The sequence below is a fragment of the Trematomus bernacchii genome, unplaced genomic scaffold (assembly GCF_902827165.1).
Source record: "Trematomus bernacchii unplaced genomic scaffold, fTreBer1.1, whole genome shotgun sequence".
NCBI classification, from domain to species: Eukaryota; Metazoa; Chordata; class Actinopteri; order Perciformes; family Nototheniidae; genus Trematomus; species Trematomus bernacchii.
Genome location: NW_022987547.1, coordinates 5,209,501 through 5,220,410, shown reverse-complemented (window position 1 = coordinate 5,220,410; position 10,910 = coordinate 5,209,501). Strand labels below are relative to the sequence as shown.

Sequence of the window (10,910 nt, the reverse complement as noted above, 5' to 3'; positions counted from 1 at the left end):
ATTGTATGGAACATGCAATATGTCCATTGTTTAATTAAACAACCCAAAAATAATTGGGATAGAAAATGTAAATCTTTAAGGATTTGAAATATTAAAAGAAATAACCTTGAGATTTTTTAAATGATATTGGGTCTTTCCTTTTTCTTGATATTTTGTAGACCAATAATTGATTGTACAATAAACAATTGGCCCAATAATGTTAATAAATAAGGAAAATAATCATCAGATGCAGCCCTACTAGAGAAGTAAATCCACATTTTAACGAGCTAGCAATCTGAGGGATTCTTCTTTACAGATGGCCGGTAGCATAAACTGTTTGAACACAGTTCAAAAAAATTGTTCTGGGCTCTTATCAAAAAAGTATTAATTTTTTTATATAAGGGGGTTATAGTATGTTGAAAAAGTGGAAGAAAGTCATAGTACAGTATGGCGAAAAAAGTTTAAAAGAAAGTCATGGTATAGTTTGCTGAAAAAAGTTACAATAAAAAAGAAATGATAGTATAGTATTTTGAAAATAAAGTCACATTATAGTATGTCTAGAAAAAGTGAAAAAAAGGCCATAGTATAACATTTATTAAAAAATAAATGAAAAACTTTATATGAATTTTCTTCAATTAAAATGTTAATGTGAAATGAATTGATGACAAGTCAGTAATCAAAACATGTGTGCTTGCATCGTTTTCTATTATATGAACAAGGTAGCACAGAGGTATAGAAAATAACATTTTGTGTCACTCAAACGTTCATTTGTTGAGGGTCCCTAAGTGAAACCCTGTGGTTAGAGCGAGGGCTCGATGAGAGCCAACCGTCCTCTGAATGCTGAACGTGAAACTGAGTAAGAAGAAGAAAATGTATTCGCCTGTCTTGTTGCACAGAGATTTGAAATAGCGGATTTTATTCACGGCTCTGAATATGCATCACAGAAGTAGGTGCCATTTAACAAGAAGGTGAGACTAACCGTCACCAATGGGAACATATTTCTTGAAAACAAAACCCCTGAATAAACCACAACGCTAAATGTGAAACTGTCGCAAATAAATGTGTTGTTTCCTTTATACATAGTCTATGGTCGTTTAAAAAATAACTAGGTGTTAACCGGTACCTCGTTTGAACCATAACTGGAACACTAACACGGCTTGGTTTGGCACGGCTCGGTTAAACTGGGGCCTGTGGGGAAAACCATGCGGGGTTGAGATGAGCTGTCAGTGTCAAAAGCACTGAGGGTATTTCTTTCTTATAAAACCCATTTGTTTCAGTGCAGTGTGCTGACATTAAGAGAACATTAGCATATGGTGAGGAATGTGCGACATCTGAGGAAATGGTTAGACATCTGTGGAAAATCTTTATAATTAACATGAATTATGAATTTGGTGGATTCCAATGACCTCATTTCATTTTTAGGTTTAAAAGAACAACATTTTCAGATTTCCTTGTTGATAGCGAGCTGTTAGATTAGCATGTTAGCATGGCTGTGGACCAAGGTTTAAAATCTCTCCACCTGCAATGGAGGAAAGAATTTAAGTCAGACATCATTTGTATTTGCCAGAACAGTAGCAGTACTTGGAAATGTGTTTACTGTAGACGTTCAATGGTATAATAAGAAAAGAATAATAATCGTACACTTTTGCAGAAGACTGGCCATTTATGGCATGTTTTTTATTTAAGGGGAGTTGGAAAAGGACATCAGAGGACAGGAAATGATTTACAAGATGGAGCTACAGTAAAAATGACAGATAAGAAAGTTGTAAAAAGGAACCAAGGAGAAAGTTTCAAAAGGGAAATATTTTTCAATGGGAAGATTCAGCTGAGAAAGAAATTCCCACAGGTTACTCTGAACATATGAAATGCACCCACGTTCATAATTAAATGAGCGATCATTGTCGCAACATAATTCAGCAGGGACTCTCAACAGAAATAAAAGTATCTTCCCAGTAAAGTACCTGAAACTTGTGGGGCTTCAATTGCAACTGAAAGCATCAATGTTTTACTTTTGGTTTTCTCCTTCAGCGTACAACCTTGAGAGGACTACAGGCATGATAAAAAAGATGGGGGTAACATGTACACAGAAACATTTAAAGAAAACAGAAAAATTATCAGACTTTTGAATATAGGGCAGCAGAAAGTTTGCTCCAATTAATAATGTTTTTTAAATGAAAGATTTAGGTGACATTTCTTATTAAACGTGTCCAGAACAGTCTGCATTTGGACATTTTTCAATCTGTTGAAATAAGATACAACTTTAATGAGCTGCCAATTTACTGAACGTATTCATCCAATATCATGTCAATGTTTAGACTTCAAGAGGGGAACAGCAGATACATTTTTAGATAAAAAAACAGCCAGGAGAATCTTCTTGTAAATGTGTCAGAAGTCTTAAAAGGGGGTTTGCTCTACTAGATGTGAAAAAAAGGTGTTTAAATACAATTCTACATAATAAGGACCCACATACCAATAAGCCACAAACAACATTTCTTTTGTTCACAGTCACGCGTAATGATCCTCAGCAACTATTCTCGATTAAATAACTCAGTAATCCTCCTTTGGACAGAATAAGGTTTGATCATTTTTGGGGCCACAAAAAATGGGGATGGGATTTAATAAAAAAAACAGGCAGACTGCCGCTAAATGGTTTTATAAGTCTTTGAAAACACCATTTTTGGAGTGTGTTTACACGGGACATCAATTGGACAAAGCCAGTAGTAAGAAAGGACATTTCTTTACAGCACTTTGCCTCTGATGAGCCGGACATGACGTCTCTGCAGGACATTCACAAACATTTACACCTCAGGTCCAGGAGCCCTGACCTGCTCAACATTACAGATAAAAACGGACGTCTGTGTGGTGCATTCAGGTGTCAGCTCTACACTACCTCTACCTGTGAGAACATCTTACTCCTGTCAGCAGTCTGTCGTCCTGGTGCAACAGCGCTCTCTTGTGGCTACACCCTGAGTCGCATCACATCTCCTGTTACCTGAGCGCTGATGTGTGGCACAACACAGTGAGCTCAAGCAACACCACCGACTGTAACCACACTGTACATATACATGGAGTGTATATAAATATATTCACACCGCAGAGGAAACATCGAGCTTTCCTCTCCTCTCCTCGCTCTCTCTCCGCCTTCAAGTGTTTTCCAACCTGACTCACGGTTTTCCGTTCACGCTGCTGCTTGCACACGTTGAGTTTTTGTTGCGGCTCAGCCAGGAGGACAGGAGGCCGCGGGGCCGGTGCGGGCGGTGCGGGGCCTGCGCCAGGCGGACCATGCGGGGCGAGCGCCACACCTTAATGGTAGAGTCATCGCTGGCGGACAGCAGCAGCTCCTGGTCCGCCGGGCTGAACGCCACAGAGTTCACCACGTCGTCGTGAGCCAGCCGGGCCAGACAGATGTTGTAGTGACGGTCCCAGATGTAGCCGTGCTTGTCCTCTGCTCCGCTGTGGGGGGGGGGGGGGGAGAGATACGTCAGTGAAGTATTTTATAAATACAGAACTATTTTTCTCATAAATTCTTCTTCTGATTAATGTCTCTTTTAATAGCAATATATTAGAAATAACCTAGTTGTAGAAACCATTAAAAAAAAAACTGTATCAAGTTCCAAAAAAGTCCAAGTTACATAACATCTTAAAATGTCTTGTTTTGTCTGTCCAACAGTCCAAACACAAAGAAAAACTGCTTTTTCCAAGATAAATGAAGCTGTTAATTTCGAGCATTTTTTCCAGTAAAAATATTTACATTTATCAATTAGTTGATTTAAAGGTAGAGAAAATGAATCAATGATTTGTTTCAGCTCTGAACGTCACCTTATGTGAAGTCACTAAAGAAAACATGGGGCGAATAGACCAAACTAACGTGCAGAAGGTCATTTTTTTACAAGTAAATATTGAAGCATACGTTTGCATTTTCCAAGTCTAATAATACCCATATGTGTGAATGCCCGTTTGAAGAGTTTGTGGAAATATATTCAGTAATGTATCAGTCATTGTAGCCAGAAAAGTAAAAGTCTTCATGTTGAGCATCCTACAGAGTTATTTTCTTCCTAACCATCTGAGAGAAACATTTCATTTCCATCTTCTATTTTATTTTGCTCCTAAATGAAACCTCAAATGTAATATAGCAAGTGTTTTTCTTACATTTTGTAAGTTGTCAATGCCAAAACAGTTAAGAATCTACAAATGACGTGCATGATGTATAAACAGAATCATTGTGATGCATCTGTCTATATAATATGCCAGGAAAACAGTTGTTTCAACGACACGAGTTGTCAATTTGCAGTGACAAGTTCACCACAATTTCAGTATCACTTCCTTCACACGGCCACTAAAGGGCAATACCCAGGTTTATTAACGGTGAAGCCTGCATCTGTGAAAGCTGCATATATCGATGGAAAGTTAGACGTCTTTGTCCACTCACCTGGCAACAAAGTCTCTGCTGACGTCGAGGAAGATGAAGAAGCACTCGTCGTTAGGCGTGAAGGCTCGGTGAGCGCGCAGGCTCCTCCTCTCCTCCCTCAAACTCTTCAGATCGATGACATGGAGGTCGATCTCCTCGGCGATGGGAGGAGGAGACATCGGGTCAGAGATCACACACCCCGCCGGCCAAGCTCGACTATTCACATAAAGGTACCTGATCCATAAAAGGAGAAAAGTGACCTTAAGAGAGGTGACGCCATTATGATATATAGTGTTTTTCATGTTGTGAAAACAAAGTGTGCTTACACATTAAATGGCAATAAGTACGCAGACTAGGGATGTTAAGATTCACCGATTCGCATCGGTGCACCGGCATAAACGTTCAAGATGCGAGTGCACCGATTGAAAGAGAGCACATCGGCTACAGTTTGGGTTGAACTCGCGATGCATCGATTGTAGCGTCTTTGCATCGGTAAAAAAACGATTCATTCATATAATATCCCCTCATCCTGTCAGCACTCAGCAGAGACGATCTTTGATCTTTGCTTCGCCACTACGGAGGCCGAGAGTCTCAGTTATCAACACACATGGAAGTCGAGGAGAAAGAGAAACACAGCGCACCGAAAAATACCTACAAATCAAACGTTTGGCAACACTTCAGATTTTTCAAGAAAGACGGACAACTTGAAAAATCGCTCGCAAAGTGTAAACGATGCCGTGCGGCTTTAAAGTACACAAGTAGTACGAGGAACTTAGCGACGCACTTAAAGAGGCGACATGGGGTCTGCGGCTGAAAATAAAAACCTGAAAGTTAGACATGAGTTCAATCACTCAGTGAGGTGTTCTGTCAGTGAGAGTGGTGTTTAGTTTACAGCAGCCTGTGACTGCCAATAATAGTTTAAATGTCTTCCCTACAATTGTAAGCAGTTATGAAATACCTGTTTGTGAAAGGTTGTTTTCTTTATTGTTCCTATAGAAACCACTGCTTTCTGCTCACTGGTGAGTTAGCCTATGAACGAGTGTTAAGCACATCAGGCTGGCAGTTGTATGTGCATTGCACTATGGTAGTTGTTATTTGCACATTGTTAATCCTGGGCAATGCATCCTTAAATTGTTTAACTGTGAGGTGTTATACAATTGAACTGTACTCTGGAGACAGAGAACACTACTACACTTGTGAAAAGGCCAGTTTGTGAAAGGTCCAAGTGTTTGTTTTTTTTAAGGTAAAAAAGAAAAAAAGAAGCATGATGGGATGCGCAGTACTAGTAGAGAGAAGCAAATATGTGAAGCACTTTTTTGTTAATGTATGATTTGGATATAAGGAATAAAACAAAATCCTCTGTCATACCATATTGAATTGTATCATTATTTTGCATCGTGTTGAATCAAATCGTATCGAACTGTATCGCAACAGGGGTGAATCGTATCGTATCGCATCGCATGGTGTTTCAAAGGTATCGTTAATGTATCGTATCGTTGGCAGCGTATCGAGATGCGCATCGTATCGGCCTCAGTGATGGAGATGCACATCCCTAACGCAGACACACAGATTAGATCAATATGATAACAGAACATCTCATCCATTAAAATAGATGTTGGCTTCTTTAATCCTTTTCAGACCGTCACAGTCCCCATTAAAGTTCACACCTATATGAGCCTGCATAGCTTATTTCCCACATTGAACTGAAGCATGCTGAATCTGTACAACATTTACTAACCTGTGGTCTGGAGAAAGGCCCATACCGATGATGTGTCCGTGGATATCAATAACATGGTCCAAGGAATCAAAAAACTCATCTGAACTCCGCTCTTCCCCGAGCACGGGACCGCTGGTGGTCATCTGCTCGGGCTTGATCAGCTTAATACCTGAGATAGAGTTTGATATAGAGCACATTTCAAACAAACGTCGACCAGAAAGAATGAAAACACACGGGAACGATCAGATAAAAACCCATGCATAGCTATGAGAATATAAGTAAATCAATAGAAGCATAGTATGATATGATGAGAGCAGAAAAATAGAGAATAAAATACAAAAACATGTATCTGTATCTGCATGCTTTAGCTTTGATGCCGCAGCCTTGAATGGATCTTACCTATCTGGTGAGGGGAGTATGTAAGGCTGCCGGTGGTGAAGAGTAAGTACGTTTTGTCCTCTCCCTCCCCGGGGTCAGAGGGCACGATGAGGCTGGGGTCAGGGGCCTTCGTGTGCGCTTTGCCCATCATCTTAGCCAAGTGGGTCTCAATCGCCATCTCCGTTGGACCTACATTTTTACGGCTCTAATAGGAGGCACGAAAAGAGTCCGAATGAAGAACAGTATCGCTTCAAAGGAACAGCTAAAACTGCACCCCTTACTCACCTGTATAACGTTCTCTATGCCGGAGATGGTGGGCTGAGCATGGCGTGCGGTGGGGAGCCTGGCAGCCTCGCCCAACTCCCCTTCTTCCTCCTCTTCCTCACTGCCGGAGGCCCCCAGGTCAAAGAGGAGCGGCTGGTGCTGCTGCTGCTCTTTCTGCCTCCGAGCCTGGGACTGAGCTTCGTAGTCCAGCACCAAGTCCGGGTTGTCATGGCGACGGCAGTGAGCCACCATCACTGTGCGGATGGTGCTGGCGTTGACGTTCTGGATCTTGAAGAGGCGCTTGACTACGTTGACGTTTTCCGATTCAACATCCTGTGGGAGAAAAGGAAAAGGATGAGGAGGTCGGACGATTGGGAGGAAGAGTTTTATTTTTATTCAAGAATGAAGACATACTTCTTTATTATCAAACCTGTGAGCTTCTTAGTTAAACCAAAACAGCAGAAATGTTTCACAAAGGACCACATTTTTTACAATTTGTAATATTATATCTATTCAATGTTGATTGCAACAGTGGGAAAAAGACACCAATTGCAGCATGTGTCAGAGAAACGTGTGAAGACTTGAAGAGAATTCTTTTTTTTTAAGTTGCTCAAGAAAATTACACAATCCCATTATCCAGCCACAAACTACAAGCCAAACTATGTTCCTGTAATTCTTCATCTCCACGTGTCTGCCAGTAGCTGCTGTTCTCACCTGGAAGGCTTTGTTGAGCCAGAGCACGGAGCAGGACGTCATGTTGCCGATCCAGTGCAGGTTCCCAGAGATTAGATGGGTCTCATTCAGCCAGCAGCCAAACACATCGTACGGCTTGTTCCTCACACGCGACAGCAACGTGTAATTATCTGTGTGTTAAGAGACATGAGGAGAAGGAGAAGCACAAGGTCAGGAGAGACTACCACTAAAGATGATTGGGAAAAATAAAATATGTACTTCACAGGGTTCATACACTTTTTCACCAATGATTTTCAATGACTTCTCCATGACCTTTACCTAATTTTCCATGACCAAAAAAATAACTCTTTCTCAGCGGTACCACTGAAAATGGTTTATTTTAACATGGAACAGGAAAATAAGGTCTGCATCTGAAACATGTTGTGCCTATCTAAAACAAATCAATTTGTTAAGCTAATAGGCTTACTAGCTTCTGCACGCTAAAGCAACTCAAATCTCTCCCCAGCAAAATACCTCGTCAGTTAAATGCCATTTTACGTTTCATTACTATACGATACAGTATTTATTATCATTATAGTATTGCTATTTCGGCGATTAGATAAAATATAAATTATATTTGATGCAACTTTAGTTACATTTCCATTACTTTTCCAAAACTTTGGGAAAAATATTGTTTTCCATAACTTTTCCAGGGCCTGGAATTAGCATTTTGAATTTCCATGACTTTTCCAGGTTTTTAATGACCGTAAGAACCCTGACTTCAACAGAAAATGACGAGGCATGACTGTTTTGGTATTTTCGTTGTACTTACCCAGACTAATGACAGCTATTTCCCCAGACGAGGAGTGGTGGGGGCCCAGGTAGACCCCGGACACCAGCAGCAGGGTGTCGTCAGCATTGAACTGGGAGAACTGGGTGTAGCCCCAGTTGAACTGACGCATGCTGGAGCTGTGCACCATGGAGATATTTCCATCTGGCCGCTCTGTGTCCCATAGCTGCACACAGGAAGCCAGAGGACAGGATAAGAAAGAAAAGAGAGGGGATGTTTATCCTTCAATTCCGGACTGCAAATAATCCAGAAAATAAGATTTGCAATAAAAGTAACCTGAATAATGGTTTAATGCCTACCTTAACGGTGCAGTCTTTGGAGCAGGAGGAGAATCGGTGACCCCGGTGAGAGAAGGCCAGGTGGAGGACTTGGTCAGTGTGCTCTACCAGCGTCTGAACCTCCACACAGGGGATGCAGTCAAACAAACGCTTGAACTCCCTGTACCATGACACCGATGCTGCACAAAGGAAGATAAGGGGATATTTAAAGTTGTAAACAGTCCATGAATTGATCAACGAAGCTGTTATCAGTGACTTTTGTTTTGACTTCTTCAGTGACTTTGATTATTTACCTGGGTGTCGAGGTACAGGGCGAGGTATGCGGTAGAAGCTGTAGAACAGCTCCCTCCACAGGAACTCATCTCTGGAGACGGCCAGCCACTGTCTGCAGACCAGACCAGCGCTCAGCACGGCTTCATGGGGCAGACGCAGGAAGATCTCCAATACCAGGCTGTCCGGCAGAACTGGCCCACACTCCATCCTAACATCCTGTGAACAACACACACACACACAGAGGTTAGGTCATGTGAAAGAAACTTTAACCCCTTAACATAGAGTTCTGCAGTCATTAAAGATAGTCAATACTTATTCTAAATCATCTATTTCCATCTTGCTATCAACTTGTTCAAAATATTATATGATAAGACAAAGTTAAACTATGTTTTATTGCTTTAACATTCAATTAAACATTTGTAGATGTTTGTGTAATATTTTACTTAAAATCTCAGCCAGATATGTATTTGATATCTTAAAAATAACAAAAATGTGTTGATTTATTTAAAATGTCATGTTATAAATACATGTTTTTCCTTTTTTGTATAAGTGGTATAAGTATTTATAAAAACCTATATACAATTATTCCAAGGTACAAACAAGAAGGGGGTCCCCAGAATACTCGTGGATATTGTAAGGGGTACATGTCTGAAAACTTCTTATCTGGAAGATGTAGAATCTTCTGATTTCCAGATCATCGATTTAAAAAATAATGTTGCAGCACTACTATAAACTGAGGAAAGAATTGAGGAGAGAAACTCTGAAAATGCATAGGTATAATCATTTTCATATTCTTTTGCCCACTACAACCTTAAATAACTACAGCCCCCTCCCCCTCTCAGGAGACTAATTTGAGCCTGGCAGCTGGGAGCTGCTCCTCTGGTTTGTGTTACAATGCCAAGCCAGCACTGATGTGTTCAGCCAAACAGGTCTCCTGCTGTCAGAGCAGCTCGATAAAGCTATCACCGTCATGTTTGGCATGTCAGTACATTTACAGATACTCCATAATGGCCTCTTACCGTGTAATTTTTTACTCAGAGCTGCCATAGAAAAAGGGAAGCATAAAGAAGGCGTTTATGTACAAAAGCAGAATGGGACAGAGCCATGCTAGCGTGGCATTTCCTAAATAACGAGCTAAAAAAAAGAAGGGGTTTCAAGCTAATACACTTAATCACAATCAACCAGTACTGTCGTCTTCCTCCTTCTAAATGAATACAGCTCTTCTCTGGAGAAACAACCCGTCGTGTGAAGATGACCTAACATGGACATTTTCTTTCACTGTGCGTAAAACTCATAACAAGTTACTGTGTTTGCACTGAGAATAAACTGCCCAGCATTCATACTGTCCTACGACACATTAACTAGCTACAAATCTGACATTTAGCTGGCATTCTGTGTGTTTGTTCAGCAAAATCCGTGAACAGATTAATTTATAGCTATGCTAACCAGAAATGTCAATCCAGCTAACGTTAAGCTAAGCTAGCTAACTAGCTGTTAGCTGACATTTGTTTTCAACTTATAACTACGACATTTATTTCTGGGAACTCGCGGTTACTTTCACAAACAGATGCTTTCGTTGCAGTTGTAAATAAGCTTGGCTCAATACAAAGTTGTTGACATAAACTATGACCCACCTGCTGGAACAAAGTATGTTGGAGAGAAATCAAACGGATAGCTAGCAGTAAAGGCTAGCCACAGAAAAATGACAACAATCCTCCACAGCAGCGGTGAATCGACCGGAATCAGACTCTACCAACAGATCACAACATCATCGCGCCAACAAGGCCAAATCAATCTATCCCTGATTTACTACCGTTTTAGAAAATAATAGAACAATAATAGTGTGCAATCCTTCTGGAAGATTATTTCTCATTATGTTGTCCTTTTGCTAGTTTTTTTAATTTTCTATTCATTATTTATTTTGTCCATTTTTTAAATTTCTTTGCTAAAAAATAACAACAACATTGTCATTATTATATTTAACTTAACTTGTTTTATTACAATGTCTATATTAAAGTATTTCCTGATTTTCATACAGCTCTATGAAACCATGAAACCCTTACCCTGACATTGTTTATGAAACGTGAAGCT

At 40.4% G+C, this 10,910-nt stretch overlaps 1 protein-coding gene across 1 annotated transcript; it reads right to left on the bottom strand.

Annotated features, from left to right (window-relative positions):
* Positions 1-1,622: 1,622 nt before the first annotated feature.
* On the bottom strand, positions 1,623-10,555 carry fbxw5 (F-box and WD repeat domain containing 5). Its single transcript, XM_034123126.1, has 10 exons — positions 10,454-10,555; positions 8,840-9,035; positions 8,568-8,725; positions 8,251-8,434; positions 7,461-7,609; positions 6,768-7,079; positions 6,504-6,687; positions 6,126-6,273; positions 4,409-4,621; positions 1,623-3,432 (listed from the first exon to the last, which is right to left on the bottom strand). Exons 2-10 carry the CDS (start codon positions 9,024-9,026, stop codon positions 3,144-3,146), a joined length of 1,824 nt encoding a protein of 607 aa, XP_033979017.1. The 5' UTR covers positions 9,027-9,035; positions 10,454-10,555; the 3' UTR covers positions 1,623-3,143.
* Between the last annotated feature and the right edge of the window lie 355 nt (positions 10,556-10,910).